At 37.0% G+C, this 25,460-nt stretch overlaps 1 protein-coding gene across 4 annotated transcripts in view; it reads left to right on the forward strand.

Moving 5' to 3' along the window:
- Acsm3 (acyl-CoA synthetase medium chain family member 3) overlaps window positions 1–25,460 on the forward strand; it is a 31,332-nt gene that overhangs the window by 3,429 nt on the left and 2,443 nt on the right. Inside the window, exons 2-13 of one of the 4 annotated variants that reach the window (XM_013141921.3) lie at window positions 3,747–4,013; window positions 4,623–4,833; window positions 6,114–6,321; window positions 8,844–8,987; window positions 9,162–9,318; window positions 9,598–9,677; window positions 10,399–10,522; window positions 11,854–11,934; window positions 13,952–14,053; window positions 15,016–15,143; window positions 15,247–15,346; window positions 15,579–15,706. In XM_013141921.3, coding sequence (XP_012997375.1) covers window positions 3,798–4,013; window positions 4,623–4,833; window positions 6,114–6,321; window positions 8,844–8,987; window positions 9,162–9,318; window positions 9,598–9,677; window positions 10,399–10,522; window positions 11,854–11,934; window positions 13,952–14,053; window positions 15,016–15,143; window positions 15,247–15,346; window positions 15,579–15,706 — 1,679 coding nt within the window. In that variant the 5' untranslated portion in view covers window positions 3,747–3,797. Of the gene's footprint in view, window positions 1–2,887; window positions 2,972–3,746; window positions 4,014–4,622; window positions 4,834–6,113; window positions 6,322–8,843; window positions 8,988–9,161; window positions 9,319–9,597; window positions 9,678–10,398; window positions 10,523–11,853; window positions 11,935–13,951; window positions 14,054–15,015; window positions 15,144–15,246; window positions 15,347–15,578; window positions 15,707–25,460 lie in introns of all 4 variants that reach the window. The other 3 variants (XM_063226633.1, XM_003478189.4, XM_013141922.3) reach the window with 3 other exon arrangements.

Genomic DNA, 25,460 nt, shown 5'->3' on the forward strand with positions numbered 1-25,460 from the left:
TCCAGTAAAGGAGCTTGTTAGATTTACTGCAATCCTGAGTTATATAAATAGCCTGTGGCCAAAAGTTCTGCCTTCTGAAAAGGTCACTTATTCACTCAAAAAGTATTTCTTTTTTTATTTTTTAAATTTTTTTTAATTTTAAAAAGCAAAACAGAAAAAAGGATAGGAATGATACAGAATTTCAAAAAAATAGTAGGAAATCAACACTAGTTAGTATATTGTTATCTTAAAAGTAGTTGTTCAGGTAACAAAATCTAGGCATAAAAAATGATCAATCAAAGAATGAATGACAGCACAAACTATTCTTTTTGATAAACCAACAGAGATTAGTAGTATAGTTATTTATCTTGTATACATATACATACATACATTTATATATGTATATCTACATGCATATAATCTTTTCTTTTCTTCCTTTTCTCCTTTCCCCTACCCTAGTTGTTTTTTCCTTTTGAGCACTTTCTTTCCCTTTTTTAATTACAATATCTATTGTACAATAACAAGTATTTCTTAAATACCTACTATGGGCCAAATGGTATTACAGGTCCCAGAGATAACAGCATGAGTGTAATAGACAAAAACCCTTATTCTCATAGAGAACACATTCTAGTGTGATCAGCAAACTACAGCCTATATGGGATAAATCCAGTCCTCTATTTGTATAGTCTGCAAACTAAGAATGGTTTTCACATTTTAAGTGATGGAAAACAGTCAAACAAGGAACAATAACTCTTGATACAACAAAATTATGAAATTCAAATTTAAGTATCCTAAATAAGATCTTTTGGGGATCCAAGTCATGCTCATTTATTTATAAATCATCAGTGACTATAGCAGAGTTGAATATTTCTGACCTAGACTGCATATGTCTCACAAGGCCCAAGAGATCTTGCTCTTTACTACCAAAGTTTGCCAATACATGTTCTAGTAAAGAATATTACGTCATGCATCATAGTATTATGCAAGCAATATCACTTTCAATCTTTGTGACAACTTTCCCACAAAGTTCTATTAATCTTTCCACTGGTAAAATGTAAAATTGAGGTTAATAATTTTAAAAAGTTAATAATTCAAAGGTCATTTCATAAGTGCCAAAATGGGCACTCGTTCCATGACAGTGATTGGCTAGTAGATTTAATCAACACACTTTAGAACAAGTCTTCTCACTCTTGAACATACATATTAGTTACATGTGGGTCTTGTTAACATTTAGTCAGCCTGAGTTGGGGCAAAGATTGTGTACTTTGAACAAGTTTTCACAGGTTACTGATGCTGCTGGATCATAGATCATAACTTTTAGGTGCGTTATTCTCAACTTTGAGTATGTTTTAGACTCATCTGGAGAAGTTTTTTAAAATTATGAGGCCCATGGCCCACTCCCAAAGATGCTGATTTAAATAGTCCAAAACTTCAACTTATATAATAACTTTTAAAAGAGCTTTTCCTGGTGATTTAAATGTATAACCAGGAGAACGGGCCACACAAGCAAGCAAGCCCAGTCTGAAAACCAGCACCATGTGCAGGCCATCACTGGACTGGAATAGCCAGACCCCAGCCCCTTCCAGTGTGCAGGCTGGCAAACAAGAAGTGCCAATCCCCCACCCCCCACACACACTCCCACCCCATAAGCAACCAGCTTATCTAGAGCAACACAGGCTGTGATGATATGATAGCTAGGGAGGTAAAATGCAATTGGATGCCTGTGCTGTTTTGGTGTTTCACTAACATTTCAAGTCTAGGGCCAGTGGTCTGATCATAGGTTCAGAGGATAGAGGTATGTAGTGTGTAGTTCTGAGGGATCTCCTTCTGAGGGTTGCAGCCATTGTTGATTCCCTATGTTCTTGATTTGGAAGTCTTACATCATTTCTATTGTTTTGTTGGGTTAGATTTTATTTCCTCTCTCTCTTTTTTGATTATGTCAAATCTTACGGCAGGAGCAGCTATTTCAAAGATAGCAAGATATGTTATGGTAGCCATTTTTTATTTACTATTGGCTTGTTTTGAAGTCCTTTATTGTATTCTTTTTTTTGTTTTTATTGTCTCTATTCTATTCTGTTCTGTATGATTTTTACTGTGAAGTTTTCTGCAGCTATTTTGAAGACATCAAAAGGCATCAAAAGGTAACTATTGTTGATTTTGTAATGGTTTGAAATCCTGTATCACTTACACTGGATGTTTTGATAGGTTTTATTCTGTTTTATCCTCTTTAAAATAAAAAAATGCATAGCCAAGATTGAGAATCATTACACTGAAATCTTATTGAACTGAAGTAAAAATATTCAAATGGGCATTGACAGATCAAGAGTTCTAGCATTACCTCTGATGTGAAATATTGAAGTGAGTTGCTTCCTTTTTCTGGAGCTCCAGCTTTCTCTGCAGATGAAAAACAAGGACACTCAAACCACATGATCATACAGGGCTCAAAATTACTGATTTGAGCTGGGTGTGATGGCTCACATTTATAATCCTAGCACTCCAGAGGTTGAAGCAGGAGGATTGCAGTGAGTTCACCGTCAGCCTAGGCTATGTAGTGAGTTCAAGGCAATACTACATAACAAGACAACAAACAGACAGACAGACAGATTACTGACCCATTAGCCTCTGAGGTAGGATTCCAGATATGCATCATTATGTCCTCACAAAAAGATGAAGAAGAAGGCTTAGAAGAAGGACCAACCAATGCAGTCAGTATATCCCTATTAAAGATAAACCCCAGGTTCACATAGGGTAGAAAATGAACTGACATCTGTAATTACGTATTGTGTTGGTAATTTATGAATCCAGAAATTCTTCTACATAGCCAAGTTGTCCTATACCCTACACAGACAGAATTGTACTTAGAAGTTACAGTGTAATAATTATGATAGTAATACATGTTTCACTATAGGAAATTGGAGAAATACTGAAAATATATAAAGAGAATTTCCCAGACTGGTCTCAAGCTTGCAATCCTCTTGCTTCAGCCTCTGAGGTAGGATTCCAGATATGCATCATCATGCCTAATTTAGAACTGTATTTTTAACAACCATAATCATGTAAACTTGACATCATGATCAAATGATTTCCCACCAAAGCTGGAAGAGCTAGGTGGCCCCAAGGAGCTTTCCCTCAAAAGCCCTGAAGGTTAATGACCTATTATTACATCTCTACCAAATGCGGCCCCAAGCCTGGACTCGAAGGTAGTGTGGATTCCTATTAGGAGCATGGGAACCACGGCCTATAAAGTAAACAGATTATAAACCTTAACGGTGCTTTCATGCCTAATTGGTACTAGGTTACTCTCAGTTTCTTCATTTATAGATTATCTGCTGAGAAGAACCATCCTTAATATTTCTGTATTACTTTTGAAATCTGCACTTGAAAGACACTAAGAAATCTCTTTGCAAACAGTGAGATTAACTAGGTGTCACAGATATTTATTTCTGTAGATGCATCTGAGAAGCAATAGTGCATAGTACAGAGTCAGGAGAATGAGCTAGGATCATATAGTTCTGGGTTTAAGTCCAATCCAAACCTTTATTGTTTGCTCTATCTGTAAATTAATGACATTACCCCTTTATAGTTTCAAGATTTAATGAAAAATATCTGTAAAACATGAAGTTGAATGTTTGGAAAATAGGGGGTATTCAGAAAATGATGTTATGATGATTATGATATTTAATAATAATAATAATAATGCAATTGCTTTGGAATATGGGTACTTCTAGGACAGAAGTGAATGCATATCTTTTTTGCTTGTCTTTTAGATGAGTTAATTTCCATGGAAATTCTGAATTCTAAAAGATCCAACAAAACTAATGCTAGCTCTTGTTGCCATGGAGATATTTCGTGCAAGGTGTTTTCAGTACCTGGCAATTTCTGGTTCTGTGAGAGCTTTGCATAAAGATTACCGCAGAGCAACTCCCCAGAATTTTTCCAGCTATGAGTCTATGAAACAGAACTTCAAACTGGAGATTCCAGAATACTTCAATTTTGCTGAAGATGTCCTGGACCAGTGGACCAATATGGAAAAGGTATGGACAAAAGCTAGTCAGACTGCAGTTTCTCAGCTGGGAGCAATTTTATCCCATGGGGCATTTTAAATGCCTGAGATATTTTGTTGCCATGAGGGAATAAAAGGTAGAAGGGATAGTTGCTACAGGCATCTAATGGGTAGAAACCAATGATGCTGCTAAAAATCCTAAAAAGGATAAAATAAAGAATTATTTGGTATACAATGTCAGTAGTCCTGTGGTTGGGTGAGAAAGCCTGGGTTGTATAAATGTAATTTTAGGTTGATTTTTTTAAGCAAAAAGAGGTGGAGTGAAAAGTGACTCTAAGAGTCAGAAATGGTAGGAAATGAAGCATTAGATATAGCACTGAAAGAAATATAAAGGGATGTAAGAATCGTAACTTTTTGGAAGGAAAAACCATCAGGCTAAATGATAAGCGCTAGAAAAAAATAACGTGATTCCCCAATTCTAAAAATAAGGACCCCAGAATTCTATTCACATAAACTATACATACATCTCATATAATGATTTATAAATTTTCTCCAGAAGAACATATTTCATTAAGTTTGTTGAAATAGAATTTTACTGTACAACAGTCTCTAAGTTCATGATTGGTTTGTCTCTCCTCAGGCTGGAAAGAGACCTTCCAATCCAGCGTTCTGGTGGATAAATGGAAAAGGAGAAGAGGTGAGGTGGAGTTTTGAGGAACTGGGATCGTTATCCAGGAAGTTTGCCAACGTACTTACAGAAGCTTGTTCCCTGAAGAGGGGAGATCCAGTAATTGTGATTCTACCCAAGATTCCAGAGTGGTGGCTTGCAAATGTGGCTTGTTTGCGAACAGGTTAGTAAACCAAATTTAAGGGGCACAAGAAAGCTGTGTGTTCAAAGAGAATGGTCAAAGGGGACAGACACGTGAAAAAGTCAAAGATGAGCGACCCCATGGCTTCAGAACAAAAGATCAGAGAAAAAGGCTGCTGGCTAATCAGTCTGTTCCCTTACAGAAGCAATAGCTAAAGAAACCATTAGAACTTCAGTTGTTCATATAATATAAGTAGATAACAGGAAAAAGAAGGCAAAGTCATGGTTAATGTGTCATTCTGGATACAAGCTACCTTCAGGTAAATGTGGGTATGGTAAGAGGGATTTGAGGCAGGGAACTTGGAGGGTTTGGAGGATTCATACCAAATCTCATTATAAGAAAAATCTCAGCATGTAATTATTTAACAGGTACTAATTCCTACTAAGTTGGTCCCTTACTTTAAGTAATATTTATGACAGAAAGCTAATGCTCCGTTGAAAACTTTTAGGAAGTTCTTATAATGTATGGAATCACTCTGACCCTAAAATACACACACACACACACACATACACACACACACACACACACACACACACACACAACACACACACACATACACACACACACACTTGAATATTTAAAGCCTGTTCATCTTTTGAAAAAATAATAGCTCATATTTATCAAATTCTATTGTCAATTCTTTACATACATAAATATCATATAAATCAAGTAGTATAATTATAATCTATTTTACAGAAATAGAAGCTGAGGCTTAGAGAATGAAGTAGCTTGTTTAAGGCTGAGCTGAAGGACACTTTTAACCGTTACTTGGTATCTTACAGTATACTCTAAAGCAGTAAGAAGAGAACCACAGAAAAGATCTATGCCTCAAACCTTCTCCTTGGGAAAAAACAGGAAATAACTATGTACACTGTAATAAGTACTGGACTGAAGTGGTTAACTATCCATTTCTGAAGTCAGGCTGCAGCATTCAACCCCTGAACCATTAAATGCTACTTAGAATAGCACCGGGTATTCAAGTATTCAATAAATGTTGGGTAATATCACTTTTCAATCAAACCTCTCTTCAGGTTCAACATTACAGATGATCTTCCAATAAATAGAGGATGATTATCCAACTTTTAATAACTTTTTATATTAGGGCAAGAGTTGAAGGGGTTGACACCCCTTCAAAGGCAAAAACAGAATAATGATATTCTGCTGGTAAATTAACTTAGTCTGAGAAATACAGAATGAACATGTGCTATGTATAACATGAAGGGGATCAACATTTTTCTAACTACAATTTTTTTCTCCTTTAGGGACAATTTTAATTCCAGGAACCACCCAACTGACCCAGAAAGACATCCTCTACAGACTACAGTCTTCAAAAGCAAAGTGCATTATTACTGATGATCTTTTAGCTCCAGTAGTAGATACTATTGCATCCAAATGTGAAAACCTGCACTCCAAGCTCGTTGTGTCTCAGAACTCCAGAGAGGGGTGGGAGAACCTCAACGAGATGATGAAGTGAGTAATCTTAATTGTAGAACAGCTTCCCAAAAAGAAAGGCAATAATAAAAAATATTCAACCTGATGGGAGTGAAATAAATGCAAATTAAAACAGACAAATGGAAAGTTGGTGATTATTGTTTTACTAATAGTGTTAAGTTCTAAAGTAGGGTAGGGGCTTGAGGTGTATTCTTTAGGTTGAGATCCCCAGGAATAGTCCGTGAGATGGAGATTGGTATCCAAGAAGTTTATTAACAAGTTTTCTTGGAATCGACCCTTTTAAAGGAAAGGAAAAAATGTGGGATTGAGCAAAGAAATAATGTGCAATACATTTCTTATAAAACTCTCTACCAATCCACAGGGTTCTCGGGAATTTGGACAACATTTATTTATTTATTTATTTATTTATTTATTTATTTATTTACAGAGTCTCACTATATAGTTCTGGGGGGCCCTGAACTCACTATGTAGCTCAGTCTGGCCTTAAACTCACAGTGATCTTTCTGTCTCAGCCTCACAAGTGCTAGGATTATGACTGTGTGCCACCGTGCCTGGCCTGGACAATTTTTTAAAGCTAATCAGTACTAAAACCAGAGGGTTCTGGCCTTTATTCACATTAATTAGTTATTGGCTATGTGTGTCCTTGAAAACTAAGGCAGCTCTTTTCACCCAAGGGAATCTCTAAAGAGGGCTCTATCTGGGATGAGGGGAATAAATTCAACCATGGAGCTGCTATCATCTCCCAAGGAAATTAAACACAATCAGTCCTTCTGTGAAGAGTCTATCTTTCCCTTGTTTACAACAGATTATAATAAAAAGAGCACTTAATGGTAATGCAACTATAAAAGTTAATTCCACTGTTGTTCTGTCCCTGATGTGGTGTGCTTCTGGTGGCCATTTGAAACTCTAGCCAGGCCCTGGTTATGTCTTGGCATTATCTTGGAAGTAAATTCCCTTTCTAGAATGAGTTTCCTACCTTTTTACTCTAGTATTTGTGAGCAAGGCTTGCAACTATGGACTTGTTCATACCTACTTTATAACAGCTAATATTAATTGAGTTCTTACCAAAGGTCAAGTACTGTTCTAATAAAAATAATAGTATAATTGCAAAAACAGCTAACATTTATATGGTACTGGTTATGTGCCAGAAGCTGTTCCAAACACTTCAGATATATGAACTCAAATTCTCTCAATTACCTAGGTTGTAAATACTATAATTACACAGATGAATAAGGTCAAATGCTTGTATCTGCCAGGCTGGATTTCAGCCCCAAGCAATCTGGTTTCTGAACCCACACTCCTAATGTCTATATTTACTATTTCTAGTAGTTAAGACAGCTGTGAAATAGTCCCGCCTTAGATCTTGAAGGTAACCAAGTTCTGTTATGGAAATAAGTACACAGCTATAGGCATAGTTTTTAAGGAATATAATTGTGGAATCATGGACTCAAGATGACCTAGATTTACTAGGCTTCGAAAACACATTTTCTATTTCTCATGATCGGGATGTTTCTGTTCATTCAGTCTCAACCTGATACTCTTAAATAAATCTGTGTGTTTCATAGATACCTGATGTGTATGTGTGCAGAGTTTACTTTCTCTCACCTGCTCCAATGTGAGGCTTTTTAGAAGCCCAGTTATTTTCTGGAACTAATAGGTTTTCTTTCTCTTCTATGGAGTCCTCATTCTCTGGATGGATGCTTATATTCTTTTGTAGACTATTTTCATGGGAAACAAAAACAACCATCCTTTAAGGAACTAGCAAACATTTTCTATAAAAGGCACAGGGGCTTCAATATTTAAGCCTGTGCAGGCCATACAGTCTCTGCTACAACACTCAACACTGCTATATAGTATGAAAGTTACCACAAATAATATACCAACCAATGCTCATGGTTCTGTGCCAGCAAAATTTCATTTACTATCATGGAGCACACATCTGTAATTCCAGCACTCAGAAGGGTGGAGCAAGAAAGTTGTCAATTTGAGATTAATCCAGGATACATACAGAGTTTGAGACTAGCCTGGGCTACATAGTGAGACCCTGTCTCAAAGTCCAAAACAAAACAAAACTATTTATAAAGACAGGAGGAGATTAGCTAGATTTGGCCTGTGTTATATAGTTTGCAGATCCTAGTCATTACCCATGATCTGTATTAGCATACCAATTTTTAAAAAAGCTTATTTTAAAGCATTTTACAATGGAGAGGAAAGGAAAGTTATTTATATATCCATGATTATAAGATCATAAAATCCTCGCTCTGCTGTAGGTATGATACACCTATTGAGTTTTTATAAATGATTCAGTCCTTCTTTAACATATAGTAATCAACTATGATAAAAGGGCTTTTGATGGCAAAATTTATATTGATTCTAGAAAGTATTTTAAAAGCAATGGAGAGAGCACTTGGATTTAATACAATTCACTGGAGCCTGATTTATAAGAAGAGATCCAACCAGGGGTTTCACTAATCCTGTTTAATGTTAATAGTCTCTGATGCTGTGTTTAATATGCAGTCATTGTAGCTTTCTCTTTGTAGGTGTGCCAGTGACAACCACAGCTGTGTGAAGACTAAACACAATGAGATGATGGCCATTTACTTTACCAGTGGAACAACTGGACTCCCTAAGATGATTGGACATACTCACAGCAGTTTTGGTTTAGGATTATCTGTAAATGGAAGGTATTTCCATAGAGCTGCAGCTTGATGTGTCAGAAGTGCAAAGAGAATAAATTATATACTGGCCTTTTAAATTTGTTTTCCTATAGATTTAACAAATTTTTACATACATTTATACATATCAAAAGCCTAAAAATTCACGTATTTATACATCAAGGATATACTTTGTTTTCCCAGGTATTGGCTGGATTTGACACCTTCAGATGTGATGTGGAATACCTCAGACACAGGCTGGGCAAAGTCTGCATGGAGCAGTGTTTTCTCTCCATGGATCCAAGGATCCTGCGTATTTGCCCATTATTTGCCTCGTTTTGAACCAGCTTCCATCATACAAGTAAGGCAAAGCACAGGAGGCCCATATTTAGAGATGCATTAGCAGTGTCACTGACAAAGTGGTGAAATAAAGGAACTTGCAGAAATCGGAATAGTTACCATAACTTAAGAGGTTTCATATCCAGAAAGTCAATAAGCCTGAAAAGATAGATTAAAAAAGTGAGTGAAGCTACATTAAAATAAAGGATGTTTACATTCTGCTGTACCTATTACAGTACAGATATTTAAACCCTTCTTAAAGTTGTAGGAAGATCAAGAGTCTGCTTTTTCTAAATTCCAGACACTATCTGAATTTCCCATCACAGTCTTTTGTTCAGCACCAACTGCATATCGAATGCTTGTCCAGAATGATATGAAAAGGTAAGAAATATTAGTAAGCAGACAATTCGTACGGGAGGGGAGAAGAAGAGGAAGACAGGAAGAAAAAGAACTGTCAGCCTCAAAGCGGAGTGCCTGACCAGGGGGTACATGATTTGGTCACGGCTTCCTTTTTCCCCTCTCCTTGCTGAGTGCTGTAAATGAGGGTCACTGTGTTCAGGCAGGCCCTCCAGGTGCAGAGAGGAAATGAAGAGTTCAGTTATGTTTATAGCTCTGAGCCCAGTGGGTAGGGCTAAGAAGGTATTTAATCTTTTGAATGATGGCTGTTACCCGAGCTGATATAGTAGAAAAGTTGCTTGGAACTCTATCTGAGCAAACATTAAAAAGATGTATGCTTTAAAACTTATTACCAATTTTATTTGAAAGGGTGAATTGGTCATCTGAAAAAAAACTTTTCCTTACTCAAAACACTCAATACTTCTAGTCTCTGTGAGGGAATTTTTAATTGCTTATTTAAGATACTATTATGCGATATCTTCCCTAAAGACCACATGGCTTTTCTTTTCAACAAATTATGCCTCCCCATACATACACACACAAAAAAAACAAAACCAAAAGAAAAGAAAACAAAACAAAAAAGGAAAGTTTATGTATCATTTTATATTAGAGTGATTAGTTTATTTTGTATTAAAAATAAGCTTTTATTTTTACTTTTATATACATTTTCCTCCTAAACCTAACTTATCATCTGTTTTCTGAGAAGCTGGAAATTCAAAAGTTTAAAGCACTGTGTGAGTGCTGGGGAACCAATTAACCCTGAGGTGACTGAACAGTGGAGAAGCCGAACGGGCCTGGATATCTATGAAGGATATGGACAGACAGAAACGGTACCTGACCTCACAGAATTCAAAGAGCTGGACCCCATTTAGTCAGATGAGTAAAACCAAACCATCAATAGTTCTTATGATTATTTCAGGGATAAGGGAAGGAGTAATGTGGCTAGAAAACAGTTAAAAATAGCAATAAAAACTTGAGCGAAGCTACTTGCAAAGAAGCTTCATTATGTTTTTTTTTTTGTTTGTTTATTTGTTTAAATAGCCATTCACTGAGGAAAAACTGCTATTAACTGATCAGGGTGAGAGCTTACAGGTTTTTTGTTTGTTTGTTTGTTTGTTTTGTGCCAGTAATGAAGACTGAAGCCAGAGTCTTCACATTAAACTACATATCCAGCACTGTTTTAGACCCCAGGGCCTTTGCATATTCTCATTCTTTTTTTATTTTGAGATAGGGTAATGCTAAGTCACTAACTTTCCTGGCCTCGGCTCAAGCTCACCTCTTTTGTCTCAGACTTCTAGAGTGCTGGATTACAGGTATACACCACCACACCTGCTTACAGTTTTTTTTTTAATGAAAAAATTATGAAATGTACAAAGAGAGGACTTTCTCTCTTAAGTTATAGGGAACTTTCTTAGATTTGCCTCACAGTGGAAATTACAGGTTAAGCTCCTTGTTACTTTATTTAGTCTACTGGACAACTACTTGGCAAGAAGTTTACTCTTCACAAACATATTTTAAAGAGTTCTTGAGTTCACAGAATTAAGAATAAGAAGAAATTCTAAAGAAAATTAATACAATATGCACAAAAGTGGTTATTTCATAGGAAAGGAGAGGTAAAATGGGGCAGATAAGGGAAAAGTTGAAGGAAACTGCAGTGTATCTTTCTATAATGCTTCAGTTTATGTTTCCAACTTACCATGTTTAATATATTACCTGATCAACCATTAAAATACATATAAGCAAAAATTGCCTGCTGGCCATGGTGGCACATGCCTGTAATCCCAGCACTTGGGAGGCTGAGGCAGGAGGATTGCTGAGTTTGTGGCCAGCCTACACTACATAGTGAGATCCTGCCTCAAAACAAACAAAAGTTGACAACTTATTTAAACAGAACTAGCATAAATATTTTGTTAATATGAGCACAAATATTTATATAATCATGTTTAGTAAATATGAGTATTTTAGTAATTGTAAATCTATTGTCATAAATGTTAATATATATTTAGTCAATCTCCACAACTTCATGGCAGCAGAAATATTATTTTATTTTGAGTCTACTTCATAATAACTTCTTAACAAATAATGTTTGATGAATGAATGATAGCTGAATAAACGAATTTTAAGTTACTTATATTACCTAACTTTTCTGCTTGTTAACTAGGTGCTAATCTGTGGAAACTTTAAGGGAATGAAAATTAAGCCTGGCTCAATGGGAAAACCTTCTCCTGCTTTTGATGTTAAGGTTTGTTCACCTCCCATCAGGAGAATGTTTAACAGCCCAGCCTGTTCCTACGTAGCTCCACATGCACTCCTTGTTTGGGTGATGATTCCACGTCACTTCCATGATAACTTAATTTCTGTGCAAAGATGAGAATGAGTTAGAAATGTTTGCTTCATAGTCTCCATTATTTTGCAAATATCTATATTTTACCATGTGGTTAAGCATTTTATAAATATGAACCTATTTAATTCCCTGAAGGAACCTAAAGACATACTAACATTGGAACTATTGATGGTACAGTAAGGTAAAGGGACTCACTCAAGGTCACATAGCTAGTGGCTGCTAGAAAAGGAATATAATATCAAGCAATCTGAATCCAGTAGCCATACTCTTAATCACAGGACCACATCATTTTTATGAGGGAAGTCAGGACCTCCTGAGGGAATCAACTAGGCCAAAAGAGGTACAAATTTCCAGGGGCTGTAGCACTCCTCCTCTTTGGTTCTCCCTCTGCCTGCCTGGCCATTCTCAGGCTTTTTGTAATCATGGCTTTTACTGCCCATTGATGCTGTAGAGCATTCTATTTCCACAATTTTTCTTAAATCAACCCAGCTTTGGGGCTGGGGATTTAGCTCAGCGGCATAAGCACCTGCCTTGCAAGCAGGCGGGCGTGAGTTCGATCTCTGGTACTGATAAAAAGAGAAAAAGAAAAAAAAAAAATCAACCCAGCTTCAAAGCTAGGGATATGCAAAGGAACTTATACTATACAAAAGAAAAAGCAACAACAACCAAAAGGCAAAATGAATGTCTTTCTAGAGCAGAGGCTTGAATCCAAATTTCAAATTGTTTATAGACTACTAGATCAATGCTTCCCAAGCTCTTCTAATCATAAGAATTGCACAGTTACTTGTTTAAGATACTAATTCTCAGGACCTTTCCCTGGAGAGACTGATTTAATGGATTTGGTTTGGGACCATGAAATCTATGGAATATTTTTTGTTTTTGTTTCTTTGAGACAGGGTCTCACTATGTAGTTCAGGCTAGCCTCAAACTCACTATGTAGCCATGGCTGGCCTTGAACTTTTGGTAATCCTCCTGTCTCAACCTTCCAAGTACTGGGATTACAGATGTTCACTACCATGCCAGGAAAAACTGTGTTTTAAATGAATCTATTGCTAAATGATAATAGTTTGTGAAAATATATATTATAGAATAATTCTGTTGTTTTCTATGTCTATGGTATCTCAAAAGATATCATCAAATTTTGGATTTGCTGGATAACACTTAAGAAAAATTTTATTCTTTCCATTTTAGTAATCCATATTTGATACTATTTTATGCAACAAGAATTTATTTTTTCTTTCAAATCTATTTTAAAGAGAAAAAATGAAACTAACTTTCAGAACATAATAATTAGGGGTAAACAATGGTATTTACATGTACATACATTTTTTCTTTCAGCTTCTCACACTAGTGAGACAATATATTTACATATGCATGTCTATTTTACTTTGAGTATGGTCTCAAATTGCATCCATTTACCTATAAAAGTCTCAGGTTTATCCTTCTTTATGGCTCCATTGTATAAAACTATCACATCTTTTTTAATTCATTCCTCAATCAATGGGCATTTAGGTTGTTTCAGAGAAACAACCATTGCAAATTGTGCTGCTACAAACATGGATATACATAATATTGCTGTGGTATGATGTTTTTAATTCTTCTTGGAAGACACCCAGCAGGGGAATAGCTGGGTGAAATGGGACCTCCAATCCTAGTTTTTTGAGGAGTTTCCATACTGATTCCTACAGTGGTTGCACCAGTCTACACTCCTACCAAAAATGGAGAAGGGTTCCTTTTTCTGCACAGCCCCTCCAGCATCTGTTATTGTGCAACAAGAATTTAAATAAACAACTTTAAGTCTACTTAAAATATATTTGGAGTCTCTATTCTTAAATGGCAAGATAAAAAGATCATACAAAATTAAGATTTAAGTGTGGAAGTAAAGATTTTCTTAAATTGTTCTGTTTTATCCTAGATTTTAGATGAAAATGGCAATGTTCTACCTCCTGGACAAGAAGGAGATATTGGCCTTCAAGTTCTACCTAACCGACCATTTGGCCTTTTTACTCATTATGTAGTAAGAAACAATGTTAAAATCTCCCATTTTTCATTTATTTCTCAAAAGTACTTGATGACTATCCCTTCGTCTCCAAATCCATCTAAGTATTTGGCTCTTTCTTGAGAAATTCACTGACCTGAATAATAATTCCATAGACAGGGAGCTGAAGAATCACCTAAATGCTTGCTTAAGAGCACACTGCCTCCCTTTCCCCACCAGATTACCACCAAAGCAAGAGGACAGAAGCCCTGAAAGGACCCATGTGCTTTTACTACCCATCGATCCTTTACCTAACGACTAGCACTTGTTCCTTGTGCTCTCTGTTTTAATTAGTAACCTGCCTTCTTAGGAGAAGCAGGAAGGACAGGGAATGATATCGTGCAATCAAGTAAATCTCTTCCACTAGAGGATTTCTAGTTTTCTATTTGCAAGCATATTTCGTCTCCCATCATGATATACAAATTAGAAAACAGTTTATAGCAATATAATAAAAGATCCAAGTCCACGTTCTTGCCAGTCAACTTTACATGTGACAATTTTTTATTTTTCTTCTTATGCCAAAGTTACAGAACTAGTTTTATCTTTACATAAGATGAAATAAAATCATAAAACTTGTCGGCTCTTTGAAATATTAGGTGTCAGTGCCTTCTTTTAACTGAGTATTCACGTATCTCCCTTCTACCAGTCCTATTAAACCAACAAAAGACTTAGGGTAGCATACTCTTCTGAACTCTTGCAACATTTATTTTGTGATCTAATAAAATTCTCCAGAAGAGTGTTGCTAGTCTTTGCAGCTGCAGTTTACCTCTCTTATGTTAGGCTGGATGCATGGAAGAATTTCATCCCTATTTTACACTGGCTCTTTTCCACTCTAACCCTTCTCAAAGGAGCCATAATTTCTATTCTTGGAACATTTAGGCATCCAACTGAAACAGAGTCACATTCAAAATAATATTAACAAATGCTCTTTGTTTTGGTAGGATAATCCTTCAAAGACAGCTTCAACTCAACGAGGCAATTTCTACATCACTGGGGACAGAGGGTACATGGATGAAGATGGATATTTCTGGTTTGTTGCAAGATCAGATGATATTATATTATCGTCTGGGTAATTTTCTTCTTTGTCTGTACATATGTCTTTGTCAACTGACCACCAAAATTCTAGAGTGAATATCTAACTCACCCTTATAAATTCCTGTTATGTCTTCTAGTTATCGAATTGGACCATTTGAAGTAGAAAGTGCCTTGATGGAGCATCCTTCAGTTGCAGAGTCAGCTGTTGTCAGTAGCCCAGACCCCATCAGAGGAGAGGTAAAAAAACTTACTCATCTCAACTTTGTAATTTGTTGACAATCTAATGCATACTATGAAACAGTACTTCACTGAAACAAATACACAAATGCTTCCTTCTCCAAATGTACAAGTCAGATAAAAGTCTTTGACTAAATGCAAATCAGATAGAAATATGCTAGCTAGAGGGAACTACTACCAAGTAAGACTGAAAAAGCATATACTACAGTGAATTTGAATCTCTTTTATGAAGAGCTGGAGCAAAGATGGGATGGCTGCTAACAATGCAAGCTCACTCCAGGATGGGGCACCAGAGGTCAGCTGGATCAAGTTGTTACCCAAAGGTCTGGAAGTCAGCAAGACCTTGTACTGCACAGAAGGGTAAGCTGATGTTGGTTATCAAGGCTGAGAGAAAGGTCAGAGGTAGAACCAGAGGCAAATATGAGCAGGCTGGGAAGGCAGATAAGTAGTAGTTTCAGGAAATAAGCAAAGACAGAGTCCTGAAATCCCACTATTGTGGATGACCACATGGAAATTTGGGCTTAAAGGTATCGGGTTACTTTTGCTAGGCAGGGCCTGCTGATTTTGCTTATGTGTCTATCGCATACCTCCAGAGTTTATCTGAGGTGGGCTATAGATTACTACAAATATTTCTCCAACCTACATCTCCAAATCAAGTTTAGAGATGACAGCGGTGTCGGTACAAGTGCAGAACTTCTTGTACCACGTAATTAAATTATTTACCTCAAATCCTGATGTAGGGCTTGAATCCCCAGTTATGTGGCAGGGTTACAAGGCATTAAATAACGAGTTGACTAAGTTATTAAGGTAGAATGAGAGGTGTGCGTGGTTGTACAATGAAGATGGATCTCTTTCCAGAACTGACTTTCCTAACTGATCTTCGTTGTCAAAGAATAACCCATAAATCTTTCTGAATGCCAAATGTTGTTTTGGATATCAATCAGTAGCTGGTATTTGCAAATTTGGAAAGTTGTTAGGATGTAACTATTTACTATTGCAGGTAGAGAGCAGAGAATAGGTCAGTGATCATTGAAGTTTGTCTCTTCACTGACTGCACTGGCAAAGTTTCATAAGTCTCAGAGCCTACTAAACCTCTTTACTAGTATCAGCTTTATACACCTAGTGGGGTACTTAGTAGGGCAGGATGGTCTTGGTATAGGCGCTAAGGTTAGCCTCAGTAAAGGGAAAGGTTTGGCAAATTTCCCAACACTGGTGCGCTGCAACATTTCCTGGTAGAAGACGCAGGTGAGTATCTCAGATGAGGTGTGCACTGCACAAAATGACCATGTGCTGTGTGAGAAAGACAGCTCTTTCTTTCTAGTGGCAAGCACACTCTAGCTAGGCTGCGTTGTTCTCCAGGTTACTGGACCAGCCAGGTCTTTGATTAGACAGTATATTCCTCGATTGATCAAAAGCAGATAAAATGAAGACTTGCCAATATCCCAAATATTGGGCATTTTTATCTACCATAGTCTTGCAATTATGTGTACATTTTCATGCTTTTTACTATTTTAAATAATTTTACAGTTGTTTTAACTTTAAAATTCACTAACACTATCAGCTAAGCACAGCCACTTTGCGTTTTCATATATTTTCCTCTGATAAATTATCCAAATGCAAATAGTTTTAAATGAATTATTTTCATAATTTAACTCCTATTTTGATATTTTTCTAACATAGTCTTAGTTAATTTTCACAATGATTCAGTGTAACATTTTAATGAAATTTATATGGTTACTTTCAAATTTATTTTCACTGAAGGAATTATTTTATCTATTTAACTGTATTTTCACAATTTTTAAAATGTGTTCTTTTTATAAGCCTTCTTTAAAGACAAAATTTCCAATAGTGATAAAGGAATGGATAGTTTGTGTTATTTCTGAAAATAATATTTAATTTTGAAACTATTTTAACATTGGAATATGAAATAAAGATCCAAGAAATATTAGTTGAAATGACTAGATTCCTAAATTTTTTGGATCACATATCTCTTGAGAATTTGAAAAAGGCCATAGGACACTGTTGGATTTATGCAATAATGGAAATGTTCTATATTTGCACCATCCAATATAAAACCATAAATGGCTGTTGATCACCTGAAATGTGGCTGGAATGACTGAGAAAATTTAAATTTTATTTAACTGAAGTTAATTTAAGTTCAAATCATCACATATTGTGACTACCACATTGAATGGCATGCCCATAGACTCTAGAAAAATTCAAGATTTTTGTCTCAAATTCCAGAAGCTCATATATGGATTTTTAAGTTAAAAAACAAAAACCAAAACTTATCTCTTGATACTTTTACTACTGCACATAAGAGCTATCATTTTTAATGACCTAACATATACTAGGCATTACGTTAAACCCTACATCTGTGTTAACCCTCATAACTCTTACAGAGAAGGAAACTGAGGCACAGAGATGATCTAAATAGTCCAAGATTTTACAACAAACTGTGATTTGAACCCATATTATCTAACTTCCAAGTTCAACACTTAATCATGTTAATTATGTTCCTTAATTTAATACTATTTTGAAGAGCTGAATATTTATTGAAAGAAAGCTTCTGTCTGAGAGGAAGTCTCAAGCAAAGTTTTAAAAATCAAATTAAAGATAAAACTGCCTTGAATCAAACTTTGCAAGGGTAAATTTTAAAATCATAAACATGTTGATAAAGCCACAGACAGCATTATCTAAAATAAATTTTATAAAATGTGAAAGTGAACAGGATAAAACTTTATCCATATTCAGATACATACATGGCTGTACAACTGCCGCATGGCACATGCTAACTAGAAACATTTGAGTTTTCATGCTGTTGACTATTTTAAATGATTTTTCAGTTGTTTTAATTTTAAAACTCAAAAATGAGTAATTGCTCGTTAAAAACTGCTAATGAACAATTTTTAATATGTAAAAAACTTGTAATTGGAAGCCTTCATTTCTCACCAAATGGCTGTCCTGAGTGATATGTTTCTTTTTTTTTTTTTTTTTTTTTTTTTTTTTTATTTAAGAGGAAAAAGAGAAAAACACAAAACAAGACAAAGCAGTGTAAGGTTACACATAATACAGAACTACAAAAAAAAAAAAAAAATAAACATAATAGTAAGAAATCACCTGTTAATAGATTACATAATATCATCTTGGAAATAGTTGCTCAAATCACAGTATCAAAGAATACAAAGTAGACATTCAAACGGAGAGACTGCAAACAGCTGTGTTCAATGATCCAAAAACATTAATATAGTCAGCTATTTAACATCCCTAAACACACTTGTTGTTATATCCGTTAGAGCTCTTTTTTTTTTTCCCTCCCTCTCTTTTTTATAACAAAATTTACACATTTTGGATTTTATTACTCCTCAGTTCTCATTACTCTCTTGGGGGGGAGATAATAAAGTCAAATATGGCAAAACAAAGCTGTAAGTCCAAACCAAGGATAGACATAGCACATGATGTAGAACAGAGTACAAGGTCATCAACAATGGTTATCAACATTGTCTCTTGTTTCCTTAAAAGGAATTGTCCATCTCATTAGATATTATAAAGCCGGACAAAACAGTGGAGAACAAGACCAATAAAACTTAGGCATTGTGAACATTGCAGGACTTCCAAAGGAGACAATAGTCAAACCAGAATGGGCATCTTTGTGAATCTTATTGCCTTCAAATTAGTTGCCTATACCTTCAAACTTGCTACTGTCGCACAGAATGGAACAGAGTCTAATCAGTCAAAACAAGATCTTGGGAGTATTACAGGACTTCAAAACAAGTTAATAGGAGATCAAAAAGAGTTACTACTATATATCCTAATTTTTTAAGTTTTTCCCTTAATTAAAATAAACATAAGAAATAGCTAAATAATTTTTTTTAAAGAATAGTAGTTACCATAGTGTCTGTCTTTTTCCTTAAAATATTTGGATAAAACTTCATATACTATAGCTTCAAATATTTCCATATCAAAAAGCCCAGAGTAAAGCCTTTCTAATTAATAAGTGAAAATTTTATAAGGCTTCAAGGCCACCTAATGGGGAATCATGATTATCACATATTTTTATATATTTGAATCATTACTTACATTAGGGAAACTATTCGGTATTCATACATGCGAGATTGATTTATTTCACTTATGAGTATGGTCTCAAGCTGCGCCCATTTATTGATAAATATCTCAATGCAATCCTTCTTTATAGCTGAATAATACTCCATTGTATAGAAATACCACAACTTTTTTATCCATTCCTCAGTTGATGGACACTTGGGTTGTTTCCAAGATCTGGCGATTACAAATTGTGCTGCTATAAACATAGGTGCACATATATCCCTGTGGTATGATGCTTTCAGTTCTTCTGGGAATATGCCTAGAAGTGGAATAGCTGGAATAAATGGGATTTCCAATCCCAACTTTTTGAGAAACCTCCAGACAGATCTCCACAAAGGCTGTACCAGTCTACACTCCCACCAACAGTGCAGGAGAGTTCCTTTTTCCCCACAGCCTCTCCAGCATTTGTTGTTGTTGGTTTTCTTGATCCTGGCCATTCTTTCAGGAGTGAGATGGTATCTCAGTGTGGTTTTAATTTGCATTTCTCTAATGGCCAATGATGATGAGCATTTTTTCATGTATTTATTTGCCATTTGCATTTCTTCATCTGAGAATTGCGTATTCATCTCAGATGCCCATTTTTGGATTGGATCTTTGAATTTTGAAGGTCTGAGTTTTTTTAATTCTTTATATGTTTTAGACAAGAGGCCCTTGTCTGAGAGAGAGTTCACTAAAATCTTTTCCCAGTTTGTGGGTTTTCTTTTCACTATGCTGGAGATTTCTTTTGACATGCAAAAACTTTTTAATAAGAAGAGGTCCCAGTTATTGATTCTGGGAAGTATTTCCCGTGCAGTTTGAGTCCTATTCATGAATTCTCTACCTACTCCTATGCCTCCAAGGTTTCTACCCAATTTGTCTTCCAATAGATTTAGCGTTTCTGTTTTAATATTCAGATCTTTGACCCATTTAGATTTTAATTTAGTACATGGTGATAGACATGGGTCTAGCTTTAGTTTTCGGCAAATGGAGAGCCAGTTTTTCCAGCACCATTTATTAAAGAGACTGTCGTTCTTCCAGTGAACCTGCTTGGCTCCTTTATCGAAGATAAGGTGGTTGAGTGTGTTTGTAGTTGTGGTTGTATCTTCTAATCTATTCCATTGATCTTCAGCTCTGTTTTGATTCCAATACCATGTTGATTTTACTACTGTTGCTTTGTAGTATAATTTCAAGTCAGGGATTGTGATGCCTCCTGCTTTGTCTTTGCTGCTTAGAATTGCTTTTGCGATTCTAGGTCTCTTCTGGTTCCAGATGAAATTTAGGAGTGATTTCTCTAGATCTATAAGGTATGTTGATGGTATTTCTATTGGGATTGCATTGAATCTGTATAAGAGTTTTGGGAGAATGGCCATCTTCACAATGTTTGTTCTTCCTATCCATGAGCAAGGGATGTCTTTCCATTTTCTGAGATCATCTTCAATTTCCTTTTTCAGTGTAATATAGTTTTCACTGTATAAGTCTTTCACTTCTTTTGTAAGAGTAATTCCTAAATATTTCATTTTTTTGCTTGCTAATGTGAATAGACCAGTTTCCCTTATTTCCCTCTCTGTGGTTTTGTTGTTTGTGTATAGGAATGCTATTGATTTCTGAGTATTGATTTTGTATCCAGCCACATTACTGAATTTATTTATTGTATCTAAGAGTCTTTCAATGGAGCTTAGGGGGTCTTCTATGTAGAGTATCATGTCATCTGCAAACAATGACAACTTAACTTCTTCTTTTCCTATCTTTACCCCTTTTATTTCTCTTTCTTGCCTAATTGCTCTGGCTAGTACTTCCAGTACTATATTAAATAGGAGTGGTGATAAAGGACATCCTTGTCTTGTGCCTGATTTTAAAGTAAAGGCTTTCAATTTTTGGCCATTTAGTATGATGCTGGCTGTTGGTTTGTCATAAATGGCCTTTATTATATTGAGGTAAAGACCATCTATTCCAATTTTCTGTAGAGTTTTTATCATGAATAAATGTTGGACCTTATCGAAGGCTTTTTCTGCATCTATAGAAATGATCATGTGATTCTTATTTTTGGCTTTATTGATATGGTGAATTACATTTATTGATTTGCGTATGTTGAACCATCCTTGCATTCCTGGGATGAATCCCACTTGGTCATGGTGTATAATCTTCTTGATGATTTGCTGGATCCTATTTGCCAATATTTTATTGAGGATTTTTGCATCTGTGTTCATTAGGGAGATCGGTCTATAGTTCTCTTTTTTAGTTGGGTCTTTCTCAGGTTTTGGTACTAGAGTGATATTTGCTTCCAGGAATGACTTAGGCAGGATTGCTTCCCTTTCAATTTCATTGAATAGTTTGAGGAGTGTCGGCATTAGGTCTTCTTTGTATTTCTTGTAGAATTCTGCAGTGAATCCATCTGGGCCTGGGCTCTTCTTGGTGGGTAAGGACTTAATTACATTTTCAATTTCAGTAACCGAGATTGGGTTATTCAACAGTTTTACATCCTCTTGATCTAGCTTTGGCACTTCATATGCTTCTAAGAAACTGTCTATTTCTTCTGTGTTATCAAACTTTTGAGAGTAGAGGTTTTCAAAATAGGTGTTGATGATCTTCTGTATTTCTATTGGGTCTGTAGTGACTTCTCCTTTTTCATTTCTTATTGCATGAATTTGAGCTTTTTCTTCCCTTTTTTTAATAAGGTTGGCTAGGGGCTTATCGATTTTATTTATTCTTTCAAAGAACCAACTCTTTGATTTGTTGATCCTTTGGATTGTTTTCTTAGTCTCTATTGCATTGATTTCTGCTCTGATTTTTATAATTTCCTCTCTTCTTTTGGCTTTGGGCTTGACTTGCTCTTCCTTTTCTAGCTGTTTGAGGTGTAGCATCAAGTTATTTATTTGTATTCGTTCTGTTTTCCTGATGTGGGAACTCAGTGCAATAAATTTTCCTCTCAGAACGGCTTTCATTGTATCCCACAGATTCCGGTAAGTTGTATCTGCATTTTCATTTTCTTTTAGGTATTGTTTGATTTCTTCTTTAATTTCTTCTGTGACCCACTGATTACTCAAGAGTGTGTTATTCAGTTTCCATGTGTTTGTGGGATTTTTGCGGTATCTTTTATCATTAATTTCTAATTTCAGAGCGCTGTGATCCGATAACATGCAAGGGATGATTTCAGCTCTTTTGCACTTGTTTAAATATGTTTTATGAGCTAATATATGGTCTATTTTAGAAAATGATCCATGTACTGCTGAGAAGAATGTGTATTCTGATGTTGTTGGGTGGAACATTCTGTATATGTCTATCAAACCCATTTGTTCACAGGTATGATTCAGTTCTGTTATTTCTTTACTCATTTTCTGTCTGGTCGATCTGTCCCTTGGTGTCAATGGCGTATTAAGGTCTCCCGTTACAATTGTGTTACTGATAATTTGAGTTTTCATTTCTGTTAATAATTGTTTTATATAACTGGGCGCTCTGGAGTTTGGTGCGTATATATTTAAGATAGTTATCTCTTCCTCTTGGAGTTTTCCCCTTACGAGTATGTAGTGACCTTCTTTGTCCTTTATGGTCATTGTTGGTTTAAAGTTCACGTTGTCTGCAAACAGAATGGCTACTCCTGCCTTTTTTTGGATTCCTGCTGCATGAAGAATTGTTTTCCATCCTTTGACTTTCAGTCTGTGAGTATCCTTCTGGGTTAGATGGGTTTCCTGTAAACAGCATATGGTTGGATTTTGTTTCTTGATCCATTCTGCTAGTCTGTTTCTTTTGATTGGTGCATTGAGACCATTTACATTAATGGTTATTACTGTTAAATGTTGTTTAATTGTAGGATTCTTATCTCTCTGTTGTTGCATCTTTATCTTTCTGTTCTGTTTAATTATTTGCTTTGCTTAGTGGTTTTTTCCTTTGTGTATCTAAACTGTCTTTCAATATTTTTTGCAGGGTTGGTTTGGTGTTCATGAAGTTCTTCAGCTGTTCTTTGTCATGGAAGTTTCGTATTTCACCATCTATTTTAAATGATAGTGTTGCAGGATATATCAGTCTAGGTTGGAAATCATTTTGCTTTAGGATCTGGAATACTTCACTCCATGCTCTTCTTGACTTTATTGTTTGTGCTGAGAAGTCTGCTGTGATTCTGATAGGTTTTCCTTTATAAGTGATCTGTCTTTTCTCTCTGACAGCTTTTAATAATCTATTCTTGTGTTGGATTTCTGGGATGGTGATTATTATATGTCTGGGTGTAGTTTTATTTTGGTTATGACTATTTGGAGTTCTATATGCTTCACTGATCCTGATGTCAGTTTCTGATCTCATGCTTGGGAAGTTTTCAGCTATTGCTTCTCTAAATATCCTCTTGATATCCTTTATGTTGTCTCCTTCTTTTTCATTAATCCCTATCATTCTTATGTTATTCTTCTTTGCATCATCTTGCAGTTGTTGAATTGTTATTTCCTGATTCCTTGTTATTTTTAAAAGATCTTTCCTTTCCTGTTCACTTGCTGCAATCCTGTCTTCAAGGTCTGAAATTCTGTCTTCACTTTCATTAAGGCGGTTTTTACAACTTTCAGTGGAGTTTTTTATTTCCTGTATATCTCTGTGCATCTGCATTATGTATTCTGTTTGTTTCTTATATTGCTCGTCTAGGGATTCTATCTTTTTGTTTAATTCCTCCAATTTTTTATCTGTGTTTTCTTTAGATATATTTAGAATCTCTTTCATTTCTTTTATCATTTCTTCTTTTATCTGAGAAATTATTTCGAGTTTGAATTTCTTTAAAGCTTCCTGGAGTTGCTTGTCAACTTCAGTAGCTATTGTGTCTAATATATGAGGAGGATGGGATATATTTTCTTCTAAATACACTTCTCCTAGGGTTTCCTGAGTTGGGCTGGAGGTTTGAGGTTGTAATTTGGTCTTTCGTTTTGTCATTTTCCTATATTTCTGTGTTTCAAGTGTTATTTGAAAGCCTCCTCAGGATCTGTTGAAAATCCCCTTCTATGTTTGCAGCTACTGAGACTCTGGCACCCCTCTACCCCAGGCCATTGGGCCTGCAGAACCAATGGCCCTTCTCTGCTTGATCAGAACTCCGCGGTTCCAGACAAGCTGGGCCTCAGGGACACTGTGCACCCACCTGCCCCTTGGTAGATCCACAGCTCTTGGATCGCAGCCGGGTTAGGGTACTCACCACAGACCGCAGTGCCTCAGGAGCCTGTGATCCCTCCCTGCTGGCAGAGATATCCACAAACCTCCAGACAAAGGAAGGGCCTCCTGCGGGCACTCCGGATCTACCCCGCTCCTCCTCTGCACGCAGATGGCTATGCGCGGCTGGGCTCAGGCCGAGGTGCCTCAGGAACCCGGGACCCCTCCTCCTCCAGACAAAGGAAGGGGCCTCTGCAGGCGGCTCCGGGTCCGCGCAGCTCCTCCTCCGCACACCGACGGCCAGGCGCGGCTGGGTACCGGCCGAGGTGCCCCAGGAACCCGGGACCCCTCCTCCTCCAGACAAAGGACGGGGCCTCTGCAGGCGGCTCCGGGTCCGCGCAGCTCCTCCTCCGCACACCGACGGCCAGGCGCTGCTGGGTACAGGCCGAGGTGCCCCAGGAACCCGGGACCCCTCCTCCTCCAGACAAAGGACGGGGCCTCTGCAGGCGGCTCCGGGTCCGCGCAGCTCCTCCTCCGCACACCGACGGCCAGGCGCTGCTGGGTACGGGCCGAGGTGCCCCAGGAACCCGGGACCCCTCCTCCTCCAGGCAAAGGACGGGGCCTCTGCAGGCGGCTCCGGGTCCGCGCAGCTCCTCCTCCGCTCACCGACGGCCAGGCGCTGCTGGGTACGGGCCGAGGTGCCCCCGGAACCCGGGACCCCTCCTCCTCCAGACAAAGGACGGGGCCTCTGCAGGCGGCTCCGGGTCCGCGCAGCTCCTCCTCCGCTCACCGACGGCCAGGCGCTGCTGGGTACGGGCCGAGGTGCCCCAGGAACCCGGGACCCCTCCTCCTCCAGACAAAGGACGGGGCCTCTGCAGGCGGCTCCGGGTCCGCGCAGCTCCTCCTCCGCACACCG

The sequence above is a fragment of the Cavia porcellus genome, unplaced genomic scaffold (assembly GCF_034190915.1).
Source record: "Cavia porcellus strain 051 isolate PalLab524CR breed Dunkin Hartley unplaced genomic scaffold, mCavPor4.1 scaffold_16, whole genome shotgun sequence".
NCBI lineage: Eukaryota > Metazoa > Chordata > Mammalia > Rodentia > Caviidae > Cavia > Cavia porcellus.